The 27,302-nt window shown below is 38.0% G+C and overlaps 2 protein-coding genes across 15 annotated transcripts in view; one reads left to right on the plus strand and one right to left on the minus strand.

Annotated features, from left to right (window-relative positions):
• The window catches only part of Cep85l (centrosomal protein 85L), a 121,061-nt gene that overhangs the window by 51,335 nt on the left and 42,424 nt on the right, over nucleotides 1–27,302 (minus strand). The gene's annotated exons all lie outside the window — the stretch shown is intronic.
• Pln (phospholamban) lies at nucleotides 16,762–27,128 on the plus strand. 2 transcript variants are annotated; one of them, XM_076552486.1, is made up of 3 exons: nucleotides 16,788–16,920; nucleotides 20,739–20,842; nucleotides 26,257–27,128. In XM_076552486.1, the coding sequence occupies exon 3, from the start codon at nucleotides 26,363–26,365 to the stop codon at nucleotides 26,519–26,521; it is 159 nt and encodes a 52-aa protein (XP_076408601.1). In that variant the 5' UTR covers nucleotides 16,788–16,920; nucleotides 20,739–20,842; nucleotides 26,257–26,362; the 3' UTR covers nucleotides 26,522–27,128. The 2 variants fall into 2 exon arrangements, with proteins under 2 accessions (XP_006988696.1, XP_076408601.1); XM_006988634.3 differs by lacking the exon at nucleotides 20,739–20,842 and having other exon boundaries at nucleotides 16,762–16,920.

Raw genomic sequence — 27,302 nt, forward strand, 5'->3', positions numbered from 1 at the left:
GTGTATTTGACTTTTAAAATGTCAACAAAGAAAAGATTGGTAATACGGAACATGATAACACTCTAGTTCTAAAAATGATTGTTTGGTATGTCAACCATTTCGAAGTGAGGGCGGAGGAGATGGCTTCGTGAGAAAAGTGCCTGCCATGCATCCCGGGTTCTAATTCAGATCTTCAGCATCTACATAAAAAGCCAGGCAGAGGTGATGAGAGGTGACTAGGAACAGTCGCTGCTGTTCCTGGGGACACAAGCTCCGATCCCTGCACCCGTGTCTGGCTCACAGATGTCTGTAACTCCAACACCATGGGGATCGCACACCTTCTGGTGCTCTCCCTAGGCACCCGTGCTCTTGTACAAATGCACTTGGTCAATGCAGACATGGTGGTGCATGCCTCTAATCCCACAACTAAGGAGATGGAGGCAGGAGGCTCCCCAGAGCTTGCTGTCCAGCCAGTTTAGCTGAATCTGTGAGCTCCTGATTCAGTAACAGAGACTGTCTACAAAAGTAAGGAAGAAAGTGATTGAGGAAGGCATTCCATGCCAAGCCCTGGCCTCCACATGCACAGCAGCCACACATATGCACCAGCACACACATATGCATGCACACATACTCAAATTGAAAAATCCCTTCCCTTAAAAAATCAAAGATTTACATCTTCAAATAAAGTTAACCATGAATTTCTCCCCGCAAAACTGTTATTGCTCTTACTTCCAAGATTTGTTAACAAAGGAATTCAATTAATTTACTTTCATTAATAAATTAGACAACTACTACTTAGTCAAATTGGACAAAACTTACTAAAAGTATATTTGTAATTCATAATAAAGTTAACTATAAAATGGAAATAGATACAACATGTGGTATCACACACCTGTAAACCCAGCACATGAGAAACAGAGGCAGGAGGGTCAGGAGCAGAGCAGGTGATCTTCCACTACATAGCAAGTTTGGGCTGGCCTAGGATACAAGATATACCCACCGCACCCTCACTCAAAGTATTTAACATAATATGGGCCTATTTTACATGCTATTTAACATTATGAGTACAATGTACCAGACAATACAGACAGCTTCTATTAAATCTGAGCTGTAACAGAAATAGCAAAGTATTTTCTATTAAAACTCAGATTACCAAAGTGTTTTCATCAAATTTTCACATATTTTACTATTAAGAGATGGAAGGAAAAAACTAAAATAACAAAAGTGTTCTGGGACAAAAACAATGCCTGCATTAAACCACACCAGAGAATACACTAAACAGAACTATTAATGATGGTTATCTTAGAAGGAGCGAGAGCTCTTTTATGCTACATCAATTATCTAGCTTTCCTTACTGTTCACATATTAGTTGTTTTCTACTATCACACTTAGAAATGTTTAATGGTTTTTTTTCTATAGATTCAAAGTACCATTTAAACATTTTTCCAAGACAGACTTGGTGGCCTACACCTGTAATCCCAGCAACAGAGAGGCTGAGGTAAGGAATGATGAGTCTGAGGTCAGCCCAGTCTATATACTGAGATCATGTCTAGTCCTCATTCTCAATTTATTGCAATCTTATATTTACTGTCCTGCAAAAAAATATCTTCTTAGCTTTCTCTCAAACAAAAAGGCTTCTTCAAAGTTATTAGACTAACTTTGGACTATTAACCTAGATTTCAAGTATAAGTCAAATTCATGTAAAAGTCTGATCATCAACATACAAACCAACATTTAGATATGAAAACTTTACAAAGCCAAGAGATATATTGATCTGTTTATTTCTATTCCATTTATTTTTTCTAAGGGAAAAAATATACAGTTAATATCTACTGATTGACTAATTCGATCAATTATAATACACTTAATGCTTCCAAATGTTTCCAAACTAAAATCATTGAAATTTACAATATACATGTTTAATATATAATCACATAAAATGTCCAAACATACCAAGCAAAAAAACTTCATACTCAAAAAAATTATTCAATGAACACATATAATTTGGAGAGTTTTTGTTGGGGTTTTTTTTGTTGTTGTTGTTTTGTTTTGTTTTTTTGAGACAGGGTTTCTCTGTGTAACAGCCTTGGCTGTTCTGGAACTCGCTCTGTAGACCAGGCTGACCTCGAACTCACAGAGATCCGCCTGCCAGTAGAACTGTATCCCTCCTTGGATTCTGTCCACAGCGAACCTTCCCCAGGCCAAAGCCATCCCAGCTGTGCCCTGGCCCTGCTGCTGCTGGGCACTGCCCCCAACCCCAGCAGACTTCTGCCACTGAGGCACAGACCACACCAGCCAAAACCAGTAAGTGATCCTCCTGTCCTGTGGCCTGGCCCCTCCCACTCAGCGCCAGCACCACTGGGTCCTGCCCCCCCCCCCCACTCCAGAGGAATCCCTCTGCTCTGCTACAACCCTCACCAGTCCACAGCAAGTGGGTAAGTAGTCCTCCTGTTAGCTGGACTGCTGCCACTCCCTGGGTTCTGCTCCCCCAAGACCCACACCATCACCCAACCCCTTCCACCTCATCATCCTCCCTGTGACCAGCCCTTCCCTAGAACTCCAGCAGACTTCATAGGCACAGACACAGTCCACACCAGTTGGAAGAACAGCCCCAGCCGCTCTACAGGAGGCCAGGCTGGTCCTAGGCACCCCAGAAAAAAGACTCCAGCTTCTGGAGGCCAGGCTGGATCTAGAGACCCAAGAAGACTTTGGCTTTAACAGAAGCCAGACTGGAAGATCAAGGAACTCAAAGCTCCCAAAACACCAGCAGAGACACCCTAATGGACCTGAAAACTCACCCGTCACCAGAACCCTTGGCCACTTAGGTGAGAGACGAAACAGAAGCCAAAGAACAAAACACTCAACCAACAAAGACAAAACACAGGAATCGACACCAAGATCTATAATCATCCCAAATCCAAATGCCTAAATGCTAATTTAAGAACACAATCAATAACAAAACACAGCTATCCCAGGACAGCAAGACTTGAACATTCCAACACAGATGAAGCACAAGAAAATGACCTTAAAAATAACTTTATGAAGATGGTAGTGTTCCTTAAAGAGGAAATGAAAAAATAACTTTAAAAAATGGAGGAAAAGATAACCAAGAAATTGGAGTAAATCAATAGACCTTTTAAAGAATATCAAGAACACCAGGGGGTAAGAAAAGTTAATGAAACAAAACAGTTCAAGGCCTGAAAATGGAAATAGAAGCAATAAAGAAAACACAGAGGGAAACCTGAAATGGAAATCCTGGGAAAGTGAATAGGAACTATAGATGCAAGCATCACCAACATAATACAAGAGATGGAAGACAGAATATCAGGTGTTGAAGATATGATAGAAGAAATAGATTAATTGGTCAAAGAAAATGTTACATATATAAAATTCCTAACATAAAACATCCAGGATATCTGGGACACTATGTAAAGAAACAAACCTAAGAAAAATAGGAATAGAAGAAGAATCCCAGCTCAAAGGCACAGAAAATATACTCAACAAACTTATAGTAGAAAATTTTCCTGACCTAAAAAAAGATATACTCATAAAGCTACAAGAAGCTTACAGAACACCAAGTAGACTGGACCAGGAAAAAAAAAAAAAAACAAAAAAACTCCCTTCGCCACACTAAACATACAGAAAGAATAGTAAAAGCTGCAAAGGAAAAAGGCCAAGTAAAATACAAAGGCAGACATACCAGAATTACACCTGATTTCTCAATGGAGACTCTAAAAGCCAGAAGGGCCTGGACAGACTTATTGCACACTCTAAGAGATCATGGATGCCAGCCCCGACTACTATACCTAGTAAAACTTTCAATCATCATAGATGGAGGAAAACAAGATATTTCATGACAAAGTCAAATTAAACTGATATCATCCACAAATCCAGCCCTAGAGAAGGTACTAGAAAAAAATTCCAACCCAAGGAATTTAGCTACACCCATGAAAACACAGTCACTACATAATTCCACACCAGTAATATCCAATCCAAAGAAGGGAAACACACACACACACACACACACACACACACACACACACACACACACACACACCAATAAGACAAAGATTAACAGAATAGATACGAAAACAGGGTCCATCCTTCTGCTACATACAAGAAACACACCTCAACATCAAACACAGACATTATCTCAGAGTAAAGCGTTAGAAAAAGATTTTCTAATCAAATGAACCTAAGAAGCAAGCTGGTGTAGCTATCTTAATATCTAACAAAATAGACTTCAAAATAAAAATTAATCAAAAATGATGGAGAAGGACATTTCATATTCATCAAAGGACAAATCCACCAAGATGGTGTCTCAATTCTAAACATGTATGTCCCAAATATAAGGGCACCACATTTGTAAAACAAACATTACTGAAGCTTAACCTGCATATTAAACCCCACACATTAATAGTGGTAGACTTCAACATCCCACTCTCACCAATGGAAAGGTTCTCTAGACAACTACACAGAGAAATAATGGAACTAACAGGTATTATGACTAAAACGGACCTAATAGATATCTACAGAACACTTTACCCAAACACCAAATATGGAAACTTCTCAGCACCTCATGGAAACTTCTACAAAATATACTCATATACTATATACTCAGTCACAAAGCAAGTCTTAGTAGATACAAAAAAAAATTATAATAACCCCTGTATCTTATCAGATCACCATGGATTAAGGTTGGAGTTTAACAACACAGACTACAGAAAGCCCACAAACTCATGGCAACTGAACAACTCTCAACTGAGTTACCACTGGTCAAGGAAGAAATAAAGTAAGAAATTAAAGACTTCCTAGAATTCAATAAAAATGAATGCACAACATACCCAAACTTATGGGACACATAGAAAGCAGTGCTAAGAGGAAAGTTCCTAGCACTAAGTGCCATCCTAAGGAATTTGGAGAAATCTCATACTAGCGACTTAACAACACACCTGAAGGCTCTAGACAAAAAGAAGCAAATATATGAGAGGAGTAGACTGCAGGAAATAATCAAACTGAGGGCTAAAATCAATACAACAGAAACAAAGAAAACAATAAAAGAATCAATGAAACAAAGAGTTGGCTCTTTGAGAAAAATCAACAAACTAGACAAACTCGTACCCAAACTAACTAAAAGGCAGAGGGAGAATATCCAAATTAACAATATCAGAAACAAAAAGAGCACATAAAAACAGACAATGAGGAAATCCAGAGAATCATTAGGTCATACTTCAAAAACCTGTACTCCAGAAAATTAGAAAGTCTAAAAGAAATGCACAAATTTCTTGATGCCACATACCATAATTAAACTGAGTAAACTGAGATCAGATAAACAATTTAAACAGACCTATAATCCCTAAGGAAATAGGGACATTCATTAAAACTCTCCCAAGCAAAAACAGCCCAGGGCCAGATGGTGTCAGTGCAGAATTCCACTAGACTTTCAAAGAAAAGCTAATACCAATACTCCTCAAATTGTCCCACACAATAAAAACTGAAGGAACATTACCCAATTCTTTTTATGAGGCAATAGTTACCCTGATATCCAAAGACTCAACAAAGAAAAAGATTTACAGACCAATTTCCCTCATGAATATTAATGAAAAATACCCAATAAAATACTGGCAAACAAAATCCAAGAACACATCAAAAATATCATCCATCATGATCTAGTGAACTTCATCCCAGAGACACATGGATGGTTGAACATAAGAAAATCGCTCATGTAACCCACCATATAAACAAACTGAAAGAAAAAAAAAAGAAAACATGATCATCTCATTAGATGATTAAAAAAAAAAAAGGCCTTTGACAAAATCCACCACTCCTTCATGATAAATAAAACTCTTGGAAAGATCAGGGATACAAGGAACATACCTAAACATAGTAAAAGCAATATACAGCAAACCAATAACCAACATCAAATTAAATGGAGAGAAACTCAGAGCAACTCCACTAAAATCAGGGATAAGACAAGGTTGTACACTCTTCTCCATATCTATTCAATATAGTACTCAAAGTTCTAGCTAGAGCAATAAGACAACTAAAGGAGATCAAGGGGATACAAATTGGAAAGGAAGAAGTCAAAGTATCACTATTTGCAGATGGTATGATAATAATGCATAAGTGAAGCCAAAATCTCTACCAGTGAACTCCTAGAGCTGATAAATACCTTTAGTGAAGTGCCTGGATACAAGATTAACTCAAAAAAATTCAGTAGCCCTTTTATATACAAACTATAAAAAGGTCGAGAAAAAAAATCAGGGAAATAACATGATTTACAATAACCACTAACACTATAAAATACCTCGAAGTAACTCTAACCAAACAAGTGAAAGACCTATATGACAATAACTTCAAGTTTTTAAAGAAAGAATTTAGAAAAGATAACAGAAGATAGAAAAATCTCCCATGCTCATGGATTGGTAGGATTAACATAGTAAAATGGCTATCTTACCAAAAGCAATCTACAGATTTAATGCATTCCCTATCAAAGTTCTACATAATTCTTTACAGACCTTGAAAGAACAATATTCAGCTTCATATGGAAAAAAAAACCCAGCATAGCTAAAAAACAATCCTGTACAATAAACCAACTGCTGGAGGAATAACCATCCCTGATGTCAAGCTCTACTACAGAGCTATAGTAATAAAAACAGCATGGCATTGGCATAAAAACAGACACATTGATCAATGGAATTGAATCAAAGACCCTGATATAAATGCACACGCCTATGGACACTTGATTTTTGACAAAGAAGCCAAAATTATACAATGTAGAAAAGAAAGCATCTTCAATAAATGCTGCTGGCATAACTGGATGTCAGCATGTAGAAGAATGCACATAGATCCCTCTCTATCACCCTGCACAAAACTCAAATCCAAGTGGATCAAAGACCTCAACATAAACCTAAATATACTGAACCCTGAATACATTGGCACAGGAGACTACTTCCTGAATAGAACGCCAGTAGCATGGACACTGAGATCGACAATAAATGGGACCTTATGAAACTGAAAAGCTTCTTTCTGTAAGGCAAAGGACACTGTCAGTAAGACAAAACAGCAGCCTACAGAATGGGAATGGGAAAAGATCTTCACCAACCCCACATCTGACAGAAGGCTGCAGATCTCTAAAATATATCAAGAACTCAAGAAACTAGACATCAAAATACCAAATAATCCAATTAAAAATGGGGTACAGATCTAAACAGAGAATTCTTATATAGAAGAATCTCAAATGGCTAAAAGTCACTTAAGGAATTGTTCAACATCCTTAGCCATCAGGGAAATGCAAATCAAAGTGACTTTGAGATGCCATCTTACACCTGTCAGAATGGCTAAGATCAAAAACACTAATGACAACTTATGCTGGAGAGGAGGTGGAGCAAGGGGAACACTTCTCTATTGCACCCAGGAGTGCCAACTTGCACCTCCACTTTGCAAATTAATATGAAGGTTTCTCAGAAAATTGAGAATCAATATACCTCAAAACCCAGGGATACCACTCTTAGGCATATACCCAAAGGATGCTCAGTCATACCATAAGGACACTTGCTCATCTATGTTCATGGCAGCTTTATTTGTAATAGCCAGAATCTGGAAGAATGGGTAAAGAAAATGTGATATATTTACACAATGACATCATGAAATTTGCAGGCAAATGGATGGAACTAGGAAAAAAAAATCACCCAGGTCCAGAAAGACAAACACAGCATGTACTCATAAGTGGATATTAACTGTAAGGTAAAGGATAACCATGCTACAATCCGCAGACCTAGAGAGGCTAGGCAACAAGGAAGTTCTAAAGAGAGATGCAAGGATATCCCTGGGAAGAGGAAATAGACGAGATCTCCTGGGTAAAATGTGGGTGGGTGGGAATGGGAACATGAGAGGTCAGATTGAAAGTGGGATAGAGAGGGAGATGTTTTGATGGGGGCGCATTTCAGGGTCAGGTAGAAACCTGGTACAAAAGAAACTCTCACAGATCTACAAAGATGACCCCAGCTAAGACTCCTAGCAATAGTGGATATGTAGTCTGAACTGGCTGCCATCTGTGATCAGATTGGTGACTACCCCAAATGTCATCAGAAAGCCTTCATCCAGTAACTGATGGAAGCAGATGCAGAGACCCACAGCCAAACATTAGACTGAGCTGAGGGAATCCTGCTAATGAGAGGAAGGAAGGATTGTAGGAGCCAGAGGGGTGAAGGACAGACACCACAAGGAAACCCCCAGAAACAACTAACTTGGCTCATAGGAACTCTCAAAGTCTGAACCAACAACCGGGGAGCCTGCAAGGGACTGACCTAAGTCCTCCACATATGTGTGACAGTTGTATAGCTTGGTCTAATCATAGGACTCCTAACAATGGGAGCAAGGGCTGTCCTTAATGCTTTGGCTGGCTATTGGGAATCTATTCCTCATACTGGATTGTCTTGCCCAGTCTAAATACAAGGGGAGGTCTTCGTTTTACAGCAACTTGATATGCCATGCTTGGTTGATATCCATGGGAGGCTTACCCCTTTCTGAACAGAAAAAGAGGATGAGTGGATGGGAGAGGGAGGGGCAGAAGGAATGGGAAGAGAAGAGGGAGGAAAAACTGCAGATGGAATGTAAGATAAATAAACTTAAAAAAAAGAATAATTTGGAAACCAGCTTTTTGTGAAATTTGCATGTTCACTTTAAAATTAACATAACTACATTTTCACACTAGTATAGTATAATCAAAACACTGGACCTTTGATTATTTATGAAAACACTAGAGTACAGGAAGATTCACTCCCCAAAAACCCTAAGTGTAAGTAGTTTAGGAAGAAGGAAGGATAGGAGGAAGGGCAATTGAAAACAATATTGAGAAGCCATGAGTGACATCCACCCACTCCACAATCAGTATGTTACTATGATGGCCGTGGGACCACTGTTGAGACTGCACTCCTACACCAGACCCCACGGAACAGACCAATAGGGATGGAGTCACTCCACTAGAAGCCTCATGGGCAAACTGAAAAGCCGAAAACCCAGGACCCTGCCAGCATTCAATCAGAAAGGGTGTGGTTTACTTGAAACCAAAGGTAAGGAAGCCTTCCTCAGTTCTTTGAGAATAACTAAAAGGATCGGTTTGCTTTTCTGAACCTCTGCCTCTTCTTCCAGCCTTTTTCTGCCCATAAAACCCACCTTTATTTAGCATGAGGGACCTTTCTATTTTTGTAGATGGACTGCTGCCTGATTCATGAATCACTCACAGTGTTCAAGCCAATTAGATAAGTGAACTCAATGTATTGACAGCTTTGTTTTGGTACTGCATATATGTCAAAATGAGAACAGATTAGAGATGGAATACATTTAAAATCCCACGTTCTCGGGACTGCTAAGGAGAAAGGAAGCAGTTCGTTTAAAATCCCTGAACCTTCTTTCTCACTCTTGTCCTACAACGTATCTTTTAAGAGCTCACTTGTAGATGGCAAATAGTATTGCAGACACCTGTTAGCTCCAAAAATATAGTGAGACCTCTAAGGGCTAAGAGGTATTAAAAGGTTAGAAAAATCACATTCTGTTCATGATGTTTTGGCTAACTTCTGGCTATTCTGAAACATAAGATAATCAATCGCTTGTGATTTCTGTAAAGATCTGAACAAACTGAGCAGGCCTCCTCCCTCCTTACCCTGTAGGAGCTGCAATAGAATGACAGAGGAGAGTTGTGATGACATAAGACAATGACAGAACTGTTCAACTGTGCTGTGTGAATGGATGGCAGTGGTCAGGTCAGGAAAGACATCAAATGGGTATGCCATCAAATGTAGTTTCGATCCTGAGGTGACAGGGAATACGAGAGTTTCTCAGCATGTGCAAGGTGATCACAGTTATACTTGAGAAAGTAAACTTTGATATGACATGATCTAAGTGAAGGATAAACAGTCAAAGCAAAAGGCAATCTAGTAGTTCATATACTTCTACTAAAAAAATAAAAAAAAGCTCAGAAACCTGCTGAGGTCACGTGAACACAGATTTGCAGACATATTGTGAAGCTGGAGGTTCAGGAGTTTGCTGTGCTTGTGTCTCCTCGTAATGTCAGAAGCTATAGCTATAAAAGTCTCACTAACATGACTGCTCAAACATGATCTGAACAAGGAGGACACCAAACATGCCAAACTGGGCAGGGAAAAGTCCACGAGGCCTCAACCCTACACAAAGAACTCCAGGCAACTGAGGAAAGCTGGGAGTGGGAGAGGTGGCCCTCACCAGGAGAGAGCACACCAAAGAGCACAGCAGTGCCTAACGGTCGGCCCTGAAAGCACATACAAATAACATTCTATGAACGTAGTATGTTATATTTAGGAATATATATGTATGTACAGATACATATATGCATGCAATAACAATTGAAAAAGGAGGCCACAAATTTGAAGGAGAATGCAGAGGGGTAAATGAGAGGTTTTATGGGAGAAATGTTGTAATTCAAATACAGTCTCAAAAATAAAACAAAAAATGTATAAATTGGTGTAGAACTATACAAACCATCTTCATAAACCATCTAGCCTGTCTTAATGCCTTACACTTCTTTATTTATATGATATTTAATAATAAAATAGATAATCTGCCTACAATTGATTGATAGCTGAGAAAAAAAATAAAATATCCGGGCCTTTGACTCTAAAGGTGAACTTCTAGAGAACTACTCTACAGGTAAAAGCTCTCTCTCCACAAGTCTTAAGGGTACAGCCTGCTTTAATGTAGTGTTTGCAATGGAGAACTCCTACCTGTCTTCCTTCCCTATTATCAGAGAGGACGTCCTGTCCCCCCAGGCTCAGATCATACTTACAATACTGCTTACATGTTTTCTCAGCCAACTTCAATATTGAGGCAGTAATTTTCCAACTTTTAATAGAAAAGAATCCTCATGAATTAGGTAAAATCATTTCCCCCCTAGGGTATCTAACCTAAAAAAAAAAAAAGTCCCACAACTTTGAGAGTAAATATTTAAATTACTTTAACTTAATCACCACTTGTTATACTAACTTCTTGTCCAAATGTTTCCAGAAAAACTGATATTCCTTTGCCTCTACTATAAACACTCAATGTCTCTCTCTCACACACAAACACACACACAACATACTTGATGTTAAAGACTAAATAAATCATAGCATACTTTACAGGAAAATAGGTTTAAAAATCCTTTTAAGAAGCACACAAACATGTCTCAAAAGTATGCACACTGGCCAGCAAGACCATTTAGAGAGTAAATATGCTTGCCACCAAGCCTGATGAGCTGCACTCCAATCCCAGAAGCCACATGGCAGAAGGAGAACCTACTCCATAAAGCTGTCCTCTGGTATCTGCACACACACGCACACACATACATAAATAAATATTTGTAAAGTATACATAAGGGCAAAAGCAAAGAAATAAAACCAATAAACCCAATTCCAAGTAAGCATTTCTCTGAGTGAGGAGGTTAGGGAAACAAAGCAAGATGGAAAGGCTGCATATAAGTTACTGTTAACATTAGTGCTTTGGGGTCTTGTGGGAAAGTCCCAATCTGTTTACCTGTAAGCTTTTGAGACAGTTTCCTTTTGTAGGCTAGGCTGGCCTCAAACTCAAGATCCTCCTCAAACCCAAGATATAAGTGCTGGAATTACAGATAGGCAAACACCATGCTTTTGTCCTAGGTAGGTATTTCACAGACATGCCTTACTAAGATTCACAAAAGTAAAATGTACATTCAAATAAAAGCTAAATTTAAAAACTGTATAAATAAAATGTGTGTAGGAAAGCCAATGTTAAGAGTTTATAGAGTACTGGGAAATATTGCACATCCACTTAGGAAACAAAATAAAATCTTAATTTAAAAATAAAATACAAATCAGACTTATTTAGTGTGGTCTTTCTTCACACTTACCCTCCAAGCATACTTGCCTTTTCAAATAATAACAAAATATATTTTCTTGATTACACTACTATCCTATGTGTCTTAATCCTTTATATTCTTTCCCCTAAATGAACGTTAAAGAAGATTTAAGAATTGTCCCTAACAGTTCTACCGGGTAACTCAAAATCACCTGACAATCTTTCCCAATGCTTATATTATTATATTCTTGTGTTCCACTCTTCCTTCAGTAACTATGTAAGATCACCACCACGGGCCAGTTCTCCACCAGATAAGTGCACTACAAAGAGTAAGTGGCAGTGGGGCACAGCTGCACACACCTGCAATCCCAGGGCTTGGGAGGCTGAGGGAAGAGAATTGTGAGTTTGAGGCTAGCCTGGGATACATGAAAAGGCCTTATCTCTAAAACAAAGAAAAGCAAATAAAATGAGTTGCTGACCTGAACTGAAGAGAGGAATGTAAAACGGTTTAGTAAAGGGCAGGGAAAGGTTCACAGAGAGATAAATATTGAGGAAGCACTCCATGGGACATTCCTGTGAAAAGTACCCTGGCTTAAAATAGAACAGTAACCTGTCCACAGGGTCACAGGAAGCTGCACAGAGTCAGAGCACAAGACACAGGAATGTGATAACAGACAAGACAAAACAGATACGGCCTGAAAGGCAGAGCTAAAATGTCTGATTTCAGCCTGCTGAAAATCTTACAAGGGCTGTCCCAACCACGGAAACTTCCCATCACAGGAATTCTAGTTTGGGTCCCACAGACCCTTTTAGAAAAGTGATGAATCCTAATGCTCTGTTCTCAGAATGTTTTTATATGCATAAAATAAAATACGTAGACTTCTAACTAATTTCCATAGAGTCCACACTTCAGTAGTACAACATAATATAGTACCCTGGCACCGGAGAAAAAGCACCAGCAGGAAAGCCACGTTCACCTTCCTCTTGCCTCAACCCTGAGTAAGTCGTGCAACCTAGGGAAGTCCCCCTGATTTCCCCCCCTTACCCCACTAAAATAGATCATACGATCCTCACTGGAGAGGTGGTCCCCCAGCCCAAAGGAAAGGGAACACTGTCACACGCTCTCAGATGCCATGAAATACTGTATGTATTACTACTTTAATATTACCATAAATAGATCTGCCTAGGGAAGTGACCTAGCATGCCTGGCATGGCAGTACATACCTGCAGGATCAAGAGACCAGAGAAGAATCTAAACAGCCGTGCCTTGCTAAATGCCCCTTATTTTATGACTATCACACCCCTGTTATCTAATCGTACTTCTCCATCACTACCTACGTTTCTATTGAACCCAACATCAAAAGGGCAAGCTTATCTGTTTCTTTGGGCTGTTTTCTTATAAAGACTCCATGATACGCAATACTTAATATTTGTGTGCTTTTCTCTTGTCAACTTTCCTTTTGTCCTAACAGCCTCAGTCATGAACCTAGCGATGAGGGAAGAAAAGAAGCCTCTTCTCTTACACTTCCAAAGGACAGTTCAGAAAGAGGAAAGGGAGTCACTCTACGGGGGAAATACCTGAAAAGCACTACACTTGGCTAGGTGATCAAGGTTAACAACCGTGATCACTATGACAGCTTAGAGAACCTGGATAAAGACAACCATGGAATGGCAGCTTACCCTTTGACCTTAATCCCTGACAGGTCCTAACAAGTTACAGTCAAATCATTGATCCTTAAAAACAATTCTGTGACACAGTAATATAGGTTCTTTGTTAGTTCATTACATTTTGTAAATTATTTTTTGGATTTTTATGACAGGGTTTCACGTAGCCCAGGCTGGAGCTTGGCCTGGAGCTTACTATGTAGCTGATGGTGACCTTGAAACTCCTCACCCTCCTGCTTCTACCTTCCAGTTGCTAGGATGCAGGTATGTATATACCGGATACATTAAGTAACATCTATAGGCAGGTCTAACTATCGCAATTTCAAAACAGTGCTAAATACAGTATTTCAAAGTCTCAAATTGCCATAATAGGTTTCTCTTCGTATCTTTAGGGTGTTACTTCCAGATCCTAATTTGAATACCAAAATCTGCAAATGCTCAAGCCCCTTATAGAAATGGCACACTATTTGCATACGACATATACATTCTCTTGTATACTGTAAATCATCTCTAAATGTAATAGAAATTGTATCTAAGTAGTTACCAAACTATTATTTATGGAATAATAAAAGAGTGAGTCTGTGCACATTCAGAATGCAAGTTGTTCGAATTACTTTCTATGTGTTGTTGTCTGGATCCAAGGATATAGAATCCACAGACTAGGAAACTCAACTTTATGAAATCATCTGAAATTTCCACAGCAAGAGCCAAATGCATTACTAGTATTTCAGTAGCTTGTGGTCTACAGTCCAAAATGAACAAACAGGGCTTTCCTCTCTTGGCTCCTCCCACTATCAAGAGTTTTTGTTCTTCACACATCTGTCTGCTCTACACACACACACAAAAAAATGAATAAACAAAAATTTTCATTTAGAGCTTAGTAAAAATAACAAGTAACTGTTTTCTGTAACATGTTCAAGGACCTTGAGCTACATCTATGTATTCATGGCCATATGTTACCACTCCATTCTCTCAAGGCAAAAAGAACTTGAGTACTAACATGAAATGGATACCTTGTCACAGAATCTCTGATAGTCACTGTTTACACTTGTTGCTGAACCCTCAGCCACAATACCATTCCACACATTTCTTAAAGCAATGTGCCCAAAAGTGAATTCCAACGATAATGTGATTCCAAAAGAAGACTGACAAATACCTCTGAAGTTTTTCTGGACTCAAATGCAGCAATTTTGAGCAACACTCAATAACTGACCAATGTTTCCACCAAACAATCTGTTTACTGAATCTTGTTAAAACTTAAATAATTCCTAAAATTCCATAGGAATTATCACGAGCGGCCCAGCCAACTCCCCAAAAGGGCAAACCTGAAAGGTCCTCACCCTCATACATATCTACAGAGTGGAACTCGGATTCCAGTTTTCAATTGTCAGGACCCCTTAACACCTTCCCTAAGGTTTGTGTGTGGGCCACGTGTGTGTTTACCTAAACTTGCAAACATGGAAAAAATCTAGGGCATATTTGGTCTGTGGCAATTCCTTACTTTCTCCAACCAAGTATTAGCTATTCTATTTTCTCTAAGCTTCGTTCTCAAATAAAAGTGTGTATCTGATAGACAAAGCAGACTTTGCAAAAATAGTTACAGCCTTGAATAATTCATTTATAACTATCTAAAGTACTTATTTGTTGATAAATGCTATTGTATGAAAGCTAAGTCCAAATTATGGCTTTGCCCTAGAATATGCCAGTTTCATCGGGAACTATAATTTTTCATCTCAGGTCGCATCTGCTCTTTACCAGCTGGGCTATCTTGGATAAGTTACTATAAGCCACTGAGGCGGCAAAGGTTTCCCATTACTTGCAGTATCTACAACTGATAACACAGTATTTTATCATGTAAAGACAGAAAGAAAACAGTTCTAAAGCATCGGGGAAAGTGTCAAACACTGACTCTTTGGGCACTACATACACGGATAGGGAATGCTTGCAATAACAGTCTGCACTTTACTCTTAAGTGGTAAATACTTGCCTAAATAATATTTATAGAAGATCTTTGATAAAATATTTTCCAGTTGGTTTTAGCTAACCTTTTAAGTAACAAGAGATTTGTTCAAGAGAAGGATTTCATCTTGCTTTGCAAGAAGCCAAGATCATATCCATTTAAGGACACATGAGAGGCTGCAGTCACACATTTTTGTTACCCACAGGAAAGAGGAGGCTGAGTATATTCTGCTATAAGCACTTTAAAAATTACAAATAGGTTCTCCAAAACTAAACAGTCAACTCTAAAAATCAGGATATGCGAGCGTGCTGATTTACGTACATGTAATGTAAAAGCAATAAAGTATATGAAGAGAAAGCAAGACAACCATGCTCGGCTCTGCAAAAGGACTCAGTTCTATCCAAAGACAATCAAATTACAAGTGTGATTCTACTTTCTAAAATTCGACTTACACTTCAGACAAGAAAATGCTAGATTCGTTTTGAAAATTGCTCCAACACTTAAATTTCAGCACTTCAAAATCTGGTCAACAATGCCTCATTGCCATACAACTGACAAGAACCTACAGTCATTTCTTTCTAAAAAGCTACCTTTGGTACTATACCAGCTTATTCAAAATCGATTAGGTTTTTGTGGTAATATAATGTAGCTATATAAAAAATCTTAAGTACTTAAATTTATATTTTACTATCTTTCTGGGGACAATACATACCTATGGAAATATGGAATCATTTATTTAAAACATTGTTAAACTCCTAACTGAAGAAAAATATAATAAATTAAATACATGTGCCCCTCCTCAACTATAAGAAAAATCTTTTCTTTTTCAAAACCCAAAGAAATTGTTAACCTAGTTTCCTCACCCACATTCTCTCCCCTATACCTAGGCAGATGAGGCACAAATACAAAAGAGGACAGGAAAAGGCATCAGATGTCGCCTAAGGATGTTCACTGGAGAAGCTGCAGCCCTAACGCCCCGGCAGCTCCATCAACACTGCCCTGCCAAGCCCACACCATTCCTCTCCCGCGCTGCCTGCATTCCATTACATAACAAGTATTTCAGTCTTCTAGACCACGTATATACTTATCTCCTCGTCCGAAGATGTGTGGCTCTTTAAGGAAAGCTACCTACTATAAGATGTGCAGTCTACCATAACAAAGCTCACTTATTTTATTCTCAGTTATCTGCTACACACATTTTAAAACCTAAAAGTGGAGCATAAAGTGTTAATGACCTTTCCACAGCTAAAGTAAGATAAGTTCTAAGGTTAGGTTGTGATAAGAACAGGGCTAACCAATCGTAACATTAGAATTCCTGTGTGACATCATAAGACCTCCCTAGAACACTTTTTCTCCTCCACCTACTTCAACTGTTCCCATAAACCTGGGAACAGAAAACTGCCCAGCTAAGACCACATAAGACTTCACACAACTTAATACTCTGCATTGGGATGATCACAGAAGCCAAGGTAAGACATGATTATCACTGATTTGGGAAACTCTTACTTTCTGTAATTCAAACTTACCAAACTTTTAAAAGAATCCTATCTTCCAAATTCCAATTCCAAGTTAGATAATACAAGAACCTGTTATCAATAACAAAATGCTTAATTTCTAAATACATGCTTACCTATTTACTGACAGTAAAAATTAGGCAACTTTAAAAGAGGTTCTATTCATCTTCAAATTTTGGTTCCTAGTTATTTTGGTTTTTCAAATATGAACTTCTTCCAATTTAAAACCCTCTCAATTATAATAGTATATATGGTGGTAGAGATAAGTTTATTTTCATGCAAAAGAAATGGTTTCATTTGTTGTGTATTGTTCTGCTGGGACAGTGCAGGACAGGGCCACTGACAGCCGTGGGACAGTTTATTTATAACTCATCCCTAGCTGTGGGACACGCACACTACTAGCACACTTACTCTGATGCTATCATATGGATCTTAAGGTGACACAGTAAGAGTTTTGAGAATAGATAATAGAGCTCCTTTTCAAATGCTTGGAGATGTTACTCTCTAAAGAGTCCAGTCAACTTCTAAACACTTCTAGAACTTCCATTTTCATAAACAGAATGGCTTGTTTTAAGTTTCATACTATAAAAAAAAAGCTTGAGATTTTTTTAAAAAACTTATCAAAACAAGATTGTTTAAAGCAACAGAAAACTAATTTAACACTTTAAAATAAGGAAAACTTTTGGTATCCAAGCATTTCTAAATAGGAGAAAATTCGATAAATGTATAGTCATCTAACAACAGAATGTGCTTTTATCAAGTTTTTATTCTCCAGTGTTCCTAAATTTCCTGTTATAAATTTCTAAGTCACACACACACACACACACACACACACACACACACACACACACACACACACACAAAAAAAATGCCCAGGAATGGATATGCCACAAAAAAATTTATTATTGCCATTTGTTACAAATCTCAACTTACTAAATAAAATGTTTTCTCGTCCTTAAATCTATTACATAGAAAATTGTATCAATCTTTATTTCACTATTTATATTCATAACATACTTATATGCTAAAATAAAACTTTCTCAATTTCTCAACTGTTGCTTCTGACAAAAACAATTTTGGAATATCCTAGGCAGCATTCTTAACATGTAGAAACTTTTCCAGCATGTATCTCTAATGCTGAGGATCCATAAACTGCCTCTTACTCCTTTAGTATTCTTAAGATTACTTTTCCTTTGAGAGTATACAAATGACACTTGGTGCCAAGTTTTGATAAGCATTTCTGCATGTTTTTACATTTTTGGTGTGTGTGTGTGTGTGTGTGTGTGTGTGTGTGTGTGTGTGTGTGTGTGTGTGTAAGAGATAGATGGGGGAAGAGCAGCCATGGCATGTGTGAAGGTCATAGGCTAGCTGGTATAGTCAGTTCTCCCCCTCCACCACATAGGTTCCAGGAATTGAACTTGTATCAGGAGGCTTGGCAGCAAATGCCTTCCCTGGCTTTACTCACCGAGCCATCTCCCTGCCCCCTGCACTTTTACTTTAAAGAATATCAAATATCAATAACATTCTCAAACTTCAATGGGGTGTGCAAAAGGTTTTTTCAATGGTGAGAGAGGGTAGGTAATGAGTTTTTTCCCACCAGAATTTCCATACATCACTTTGTTCCAAAAAGTAGACAACTTCTAGAAAAAAAATACAATTTCTATTATTAAAGTAGCTTTAGCAACGTAAGAGGATAGCATAATTAGTGACTGTGATTAAAATTTTCAATAAAAAGCCATAATACCCAATACGTTTGAACTATGTATTTCTACATAGCTTTACGGTGACATTGAAGTATTTTGTTTATAAAGGTATATTCTTTAAAACCAAGCACTAAAAAAGTCAGATAAAATCAAATGGAATAAATATAAAAGATATACAAAGTATGAAATATAAACGTTTTAACATGGGGAAAGGAATGAGATCATTTGCTTTTCCAAGAGGAACTGCGTCAATGTCATTTCCTAAACCAAATCAAAACTATTTTAACAGTATTTTGGTAGACATAAAGGAAAATCATTGCATTTGGGTCATATATTAACAAATGCTGTTTCTTAATCTCACCAATTTATTAAGATATTATTTGCATTTAAAAGTTCAAGCAATTAAAATCTTAATGTTTAAAATATATCAAATAAATTAGAAGTTACAGTGGTTATGCAATTTAAATTATATATTAAAACATGAAGTGAGAATGATTAAAGTATAGATCACACCTCTACAGACTAGACAGTATAAATAAACTTCCTTACTCTGATGAACAATTTCCTAAGTGCACTTACACACAAATACTTTCTTTCATCTTAATTCTTGGTGTGTTTGGCTCTGCATCTCTACATCACAATTTAGAAAACAGACTCAAAGAGGTGAGCTGGTCAGATTAACAGCTACATGCAAATAGGCAAACTTCATCAGGGGAGGCCATGTGCACATCACATCCTATTCACTGTTTCCATGGTTAAGATAAATCAGTGTACTGACCAAGTTCAGTAAAGAAAGTGCTAAATGTTGTAAAAAGTACTTTCTAAAGACAAATGTAAAGGATGCAAACTTCTGTTAACTTCAAAAAAGCGCTCCATTTAAGGTCCATCAAGTGTTGTGTCTCTACTACTCTGTTTATTATCCTAGCTATCATTTTCAAAGCCAGGCATAAAAAATTACAGATTTCTTTAATTATCAAGCAATAAGTTCTAGTCAAAAAAGTTCACAATAATCACACTGACCTTAACATGCCACAATCAATCAAATTAAAATCTTCAATTATTTAGCTTGCTTCAATGATAAAAAAAATATGCCTCCAATCCATTTAGGCTTGTTACCTAAAAATCAGTAATTTTTCCCCTTAACTTTTCACAAAAACTTCAGTACTTTATTCCACTCCCATAGCCAATCCCTACATTTCATCAATTTCATTTCTTACTCACTCTCCCATTTAAAAACTACTCAAGATCATTGCTTTCAAGGTTCCTGAACAAAAGAATCTTGCTCTGTTATTTACATTAAGAAAATAATTTTCATCTAATATGTAAATTCACACATTGATCATATCAAGAAAAGCAAAAATTTAGAATTGGGAATCAAGAGCATAATCCTTCTAAGTTCCAGCAGCATGAAGTGGTAAGACTCGGTCTCTTCAGACATTTCCAAAAGGGTGCATCAGTATCCTCACCTGACACAATTCTGAAGCAAGCATGACCAAATAAACACATGGAAATAAAGCCTGAGTGTGTATGCTCCTCCCTCCCCTCAACAGAGTCACGATCAACTGAGGACCTCTAGTGCTTTAGAGCATGTACTTCTCCAGGGCTTTCAAAAACAGCAGGGGTATATTTGCTAAGTGCTATTCCATTTTCCTTAGTACACCCATAATACTCTCTCCCTACATTCTCTTTTTGAAAAATACAGAATCTGAAACCTTAATATAATCTTAAAAACATGTTCAAGGTGGCACACACTGGTAAATCCCAGGCTGAAGCAGGACTGTAGAATTCAAGACTAACCAGTGCGACACAGTAAGTTTAAGACGAGCGTGGACTATACAGTCCAAAAACAGGACTGTGTTAATACAAACAAATGCATGTAGTTTTCAACATCAACAAAAATAAACCTACAGACAAAACAGGCATAGCCATGAGCCAATTTCAGGGGGAAGATCTCCATCCAGTTGTTAAATGACTCCTCTTCAAGACAGAAATGTAAACAGGGTATTTCTTTATTGGGCTAATTTGGTAATCAAAGACCATAGTATTATGACCAATTTCTATCATAATCAGGTAGAGGCAGCTGAAGGACTCTTTGAAGCTTCAGTCTGCACAGAAAAGCTGGGGTGCTGCTGCCACAAAGGAACTGGGAATAGAACTTACCAGTTTACAATTTGGTAAGCTTAAACTTTTATCTCAGTGAACTTTCACAAACTAACAGGTTGATTTTATAAATCAACTGTCCTAATTTAGTTTAACAAGTCAAAAAAAAAAAAACAAACAGGGAAGAAAGCAACTTCTAGCTTCTTGGCAAAAATGGTAATGAGTACCTGGAAGAAAAACACAGAAAACAAAAACCTCCAAATCTTAATAAATTATAAAGACAACTCATACAGAATTCTAATCGTCTAAGTTAATCATATGGGAAAAATACTAAATGTGTCTGCTAGACGGTGGCCCTAGGTATTTAGTATTTGAATTTTCAAGCATAATGTAGCCAGTTTTCTTAAAGGCATAATAAACAAGTAGACAAAAACAAGAGAGCAGCCAAAGCCTCCAATTCAAAACTTACGTGAGCAAGCTCAAGAATGTGAGTTTGGCAGAAGCAAGCCCCCAAATCCTCAAGTTCAGAAAGTTCTACAAGGCAATGAAAGCGTTTACAGTGGGATTCCTACTCATCGTATACAAAGATGTTAATGTGTCAGTTACCTGTACATCAGAAGACAGGCCACCAAAAGTTTTCCAAGTCTACTGAGGTTTCTTTTTCACAAGAATACATCTAACACACTGTTGAAGTCGAATTCATGCAAAGTTAAGGATTCCTGTAGGAGTTGATATGTATGACTTCTACCCAATAGGTTCCTAACAAAGTATATGACACCTTTTTGTTTGTTTGTTTTTGGTTGTGTTTTTTTTTTTGTTTTTTTGGTTTTTTTTTTTTTGAGATAGGATCTCACTGTGTAGCTCTGGTTGGCCTGGAACTTGCTACGTAGACCAGGCTGGCCTCAAACTCACAGAGCTCCCGCCTGCCTCTGCCTCTGGAGTGCTAGGATTGGAGCATGCACGACCACACCTGGCACTATGACACTTGAAGGGTTATGGACGCCTGCAGTTTTCCTCTTTTCTCTTTCTATTAAAAAATAATGGTAAGACACTCTTTGGAACTTAATTTCTTAGGTTCCAATTTTAACTTCTTTAAAGAGAGAGAGAGGTCATACAGCTTCAGCTAAGAAAAGGAAAGAATTAATGATAGCATTCAGTCCTTCCAAAAATGAAAGCAGACCCCACATATACACAACACAACACTGGGTACTTTTCTGCTCCTTCCATACAGCTTAAAGACATGATCTGGTATTTCCCATAACCAAACACACATCTTTCCTATTTCCAGTACTCTAGTTCTAAAGTCAGAATGATTAAATTTTAAATTAGTCTGGAAGTGAATAGGCTCCTTGTTCCTAGTAGACACCCAACAAACATATATGGCCTTCCTTTTAAAAAAGGGTGTGAGAGGCTAACTTGACAACCTAACACAATCTATTTCTGGGTATCCTAAAAGATGCTCTAAAAAGATCAGCTAACAAACTATTTTTCTAACTGTCCATCAAATATTAGTGTATTAAAGTGTTACTATAAGAAAGAAAGACTGTGGCATTTCCACTTACAAAGCAGTCATCAGTGCAGAACAGAAAAGACCACCTGATCCCCTTGTTACAAACACCAGGCCGAGCTCCAGTTGTCCAGTTGAAGAGAGAGAAGAGGGATTCTATGAGGAAGTGCATCAGGATCATGATGGGGAAAACTACAGAGACAACCAACCCAAACTAGTGGAAACTCATGCACTTTAGACCAACAGCTGTGGAGCCTGCATGGGACTCGATTAGGCCCTTGGCAGAGTGAGACAGTTGTGTAGCTTGATCTGCTTAAGCGGCCCCCTGGTGGTAGGATCAGAATCCATCCCTGGTGCATGAGCAGGTCTTTTGGAACCCACTTCTCTGATGGGACACCTTGAGGGAGAGGGGGGGCTTGGACCTGCCTCTAGTAAATAAATGTACCTCCCCATGGGAGGCCTTGACTTCTTTCTTGTAGGAGGGAATGGGGGAGAGGGTTGGGAGGGGGAGCCTGGAGGGGCAGGAGGAGGGAAGAAGGCGATCTTTGGTACGTAAAATGAATTAAAAAATTTTTCTTCATTAAAAAAAACTGTAACGTCTGTAGTGAGGTACACATAGCTCCAAAGTTAGGTCTGCACTGTTCTTAACTTTCAGCTTTCCAATTCTCAACATATGAGAAGAAGCTCCATTATGAAGGAATATAGCTTAATCATTACCCTACAGATTTTAGAAACCCAGCAAAATACCAATTATAGCACTATAAAATAAACTAAGAAAAAAACTTACATGTATACCATGGACATTTCCTCATATAAGGAAGATATGCTTTCAGTTTTAGTCAAGATTATACATTGCTACAAATCACTTTATAATTATGACAAGTTTCTAAGCTTTCCAAGAAGCATGTTAGTTTTTGGTCTGATCACTATGTGTCCTTTATATCCAATTCTCTCATTTATTGAACAAAACTTTCAATAAAAAGCATTGTGAGATGATGCTCTAAGTGTGTCAATCATGTTTTATTTTATTATAGATTTATTTTTTATTTGTGTGTACATGTGTGTCTGTGTGAAAGTCTGCCACATGTGTGAAGGTACCCGAGGAAGCCAAAGAGGATGCTTTAGTCCCTGGAACTTGGAACTGCAGGTGGTTGAGAGTAGCCTAGCCTGAGGGCTGGGGAGTAAACCCACATCCTGTGGAAGAGCAGCTAGTGCTCTTAACCACTGAGCCATCTCTCCAGCCCCTGAAAGTGTATTTTCAGTAGTTGATAGCACATCTCTCTATATCTCACAAGCACCCACTTGTACAAAGCCTAATTCAGTTTAATGATGAGTTAAACAGGAGACCATCAATTTTGGAAACTCCTCCTCTAAGCCATATTTTCTTCATCTATGAATAGAAGAGTCTTAAGAAAAATATTAGTGCTGATGAGTTTAGTATCAAATCCTATGAATCAAAGTGGTTAATATGGTAATTACAGTGCTGCATTTTTTTAACTATTTTCTAAAAATTTTAGTCACAAAAGTCTCATTCAACTTTATGGATTGAATTAAATTATGCTAATTTTATGCACAGAGACACAGAATGAGCATATGCTTCCTTCACTCATATACTAGAGCTCATGTTGGGGACACTGACGCATAGACTAAAATGACAGCACAGCCAGACATCCTGACTGAGCGACACCACATACTGTTAAAACTCAGCAAAGGTGACGGTTTTACTGACGGGCTGAGAAGGTCTAATTAGAAGTGTTTAAACTGGGCTTTCAGGATTCATTTCGTCCAGCTGAGAATCAAAAGGTAAAGGGGTAGATGTGGCATTCCAAGTAGAGGCAGAACAGCACGTCAAAAGGCACAATCCTAAGAGAGAACATAGTGTTTACAGAAATGGGACATTTCTCGGGCCTCAATTACCAAGTGTCAGGCAGGTAGAGAACAACCCCTGTACATGCTTTATGATGAACTTCTGGAAAGTTCATTCCTTTTTCCTGTGTGTGTGTGTGTGTGTGTGTGTGTGTGTGTGTGTGTATGCCTGTACCTGCGTGTGTGTATATACATGCACGTGCGTGCATGTGTGTGCTGTGACAGTTTCACTTTGTACCTAGGCTGCCCTCAAATTTACAATCCTGTCATGGCCTCACACATGCTGGAATTACAGGTATGAACCACATCTTTTAATAACCACTGAAATATTACAAAAAATAGGCTCAAATAGGAATTATCAATACTAATTCATATTTCTCTCAAAACTATACTTCATTATATATCTTCCTATAAAAGGACTTGTCAAATATATAAATTCTCCAACACTATAAATTCCCTTGACCAATAATAACTAAGAGAAGCACATACTACTTAAAGGATGCATTTTCTTAAAAAATTACTTTATTCCTGTAGCATTTTAATCTGGAGATAAAGTAATTAAATACACCAAGTTTGAGTTCCCACCTTTTAAATGTGAAATTCTATAAATTCATCCACCTCTGCTAGACAATAGAGACCACATGCTAGACAAATACAAGCTGCTACTAACTCCTGAGAACAGATTTAGACGTAAATTGACTCGGTGTGGCTCCTCATCATAGGCACACACACGATGGACAGAGAATTTCACTAAATGAAAATCCAGTCTATTACACAATTCAAATCCTAACAGAGCCAAGTTGAAGAACTCAGACCACAGCATCTGACTGGCTTATAGCACACAGCTTCTCTATAAAATAAACACCAAGTTCTAACTGGGTCTGCCTGATGCAGATGCTCCCCTTTCCCAATCTCCTCACTCTCCTCCTCAGCACTTGTCTCATGTGTAGGGCCAACAGGCTGAGGTGATTCACAAGGAATGTAGAGCGCCTAGGGAGGAAATCCAAGCTAGCAGCTAGAGTCTAGAGTAACATCCTGCTGAGAAGGATGCATCCACAGATTAAGACACAGTTGTCCCTAGACAGTAAATGATCACATTTTATTTCTTTCTGTTCTTGTTTTAAAACTGACACAAAAGTGTTCTGATAAAAAACAAAATATCAGTATGCGAAGGCAGAAAGGGGGCCTCCAGTTTGAGGCCAGCCTGGTTATGTAGTCAATTTTGGGCCAATCAGGATTGCATAGCAACACCTTGTCTCCAAACAATAAATAAAATGTTAGTGATAGAACAATAATAATGTCAAAGTTTAAGTAGCCCCTGCCTTCAGACACTTTATTTTAAACCTGTATCTAATTTCCTATTAGTAAGATTTGTTGTGTTTGTTAATTATCCAAGCTTTAGACCATACATATTCAGCAATGGTTTAGAAACATTGAAAGGAGGCCAGACACAAACCCACTCCTGGTAAGCTCAAAGAGTAGCTGAAACTGGAACTGTCCATGGTAGTTTGTACAATAATCATTACTGTGCCTTCCAAGCTTGGCAGTCTTCAGTACTCAATAACATGGTGTTAAAGTGTTTAAAATAACATTTGACAGGGGGCTAGATCTGGGAAGAGACAGGAAGAGGATGTGAGTATGATCAAAATACACTATGATTCTACAAAGGTGAAAATCATAAAGGAGAATGGAAAACAGCTGGAATCTGTTTATTTCATATTCAACTTCTCAGTGAACTGTTTTACTTTGGATTAAAATTAAGATCCAAGATATAATATACTATATGCATCTCTGTTGTATGACATTAGTCCTGAAACACTTATAATAATAAATGTTCACATCAATTGTGTTTACAGAGAAACAGATTTAAAGAAACTACAACATTCCCTAAACCAAGTAATACCTGCCAAAAACTACAGTTCCTACAGCTCACACAAGACAAATGAGACTGTGCAGTGACATATGAGATACAGAAGCAGAAGACCATGGAGACAGGAGACAGTTGATGTTATAACGCACAGAGAGAAGGAAGATGAATTAAGGCAAACTTGTGCACACCTATCCAGAGAATGTGTTTGGGTATGAGCCTAATCCATAACTGTGTTTACATTCCAGGCCTCTTAAAGGAAGACAGCTCACACTTGCCTGCCTGCTATCATCTTTTTATCTCCCTCTTGACCACTCAAAACGTGAGTCTTCCTGCTAGTGCCTTCCTGACGCCATGGAAAAAGTCCAGTACCTCACCCGCTCTGCTATCAGGAGAGCCTCCACTATTGAAATGCCTCAGCAAGCACGGCAAAATCTCCAGAATCTATTTATCAACTTCTGTCTCATCTTGATCTGTCTCCTGCTGATCTGCATCATTGTGATGCTTCTGTGAAGTGCTGCTGCCACCTCCACATCTGTAACATGCCAGCTCAGCTTCAAACCCCGCGCTCCATCAAGAGGAGAAACAATACAGCCTCCTCCCTGCCCAGAATGTCTTTGTGAAGGTCAAGATTAAGAGTGAAACAAATTGTTAGCCAATGTATTCATCTACTGGATCTTGTAAACAAACTTTACAATGACTAGGTGTGCATAATGTAGCTGCCAATTTCCTCAAAATGGCTCATAAATTTCTTTCCTAATTACTTCTGACAATGAAGTATGAGTTTTAATTTTGAAACAGCACTGCGAAAAAAGTTCACTTTCTACATCTAACACTGGCTTTACTGCTAAGAAGCTCACTTTATAGCTCCAGTTTGAGGGATAAATGAAATGTATACTGCATTACCAACACTTTTTTTTTAAAACAGGAACTAAGTATTCTTCAGGTCTCCACAAAGTAGAAAAACAATAATTTAAGTGAAGTGTTCTTATTTAAAATAGCTCACTGAGTCCTCACATGTATGACTATCATTATTATTACTATATTATTATACAGAAGTCTTAGTAGTTAATCTGTCAGAATAAATACCTTGAAATAAAGATTGTGCCTTTTATCTATACACTAATATTTTAAGCTTATAAGAATCAAATAGGGAAAAGATCATATTATCATATAAATAAAATTCCTTATCACTAATTTTTCTCAAGGATAATGGAATTCAAGTATATTTAAGTTAACCACATATCTGCTCTCTCCAGAGCTTGGTGATCAACAAGCAAGAATAACTTACTGT

This window comes from Peromyscus maniculatus, chromosome 16, assembly GCF_049852395.1.
Source record: "Peromyscus maniculatus bairdii isolate BWxNUB_F1_BW_parent chromosome 16, HU_Pman_BW_mat_3.1, whole genome shotgun sequence".
Classification (NCBI taxonomy): domain Eukaryota; kingdom Metazoa; phylum Chordata; class Mammalia; order Rodentia; family Cricetidae; genus Peromyscus; species Peromyscus maniculatus.

Coding starts and splice junctions, on each gene's coding strand:
- Pln (XM_006988634.3), top strand. CDS start 26,363: ATGGAAAAAGTCCAGTACCTCACCCGCTCTGCTATCAGGAGAGCCTCC.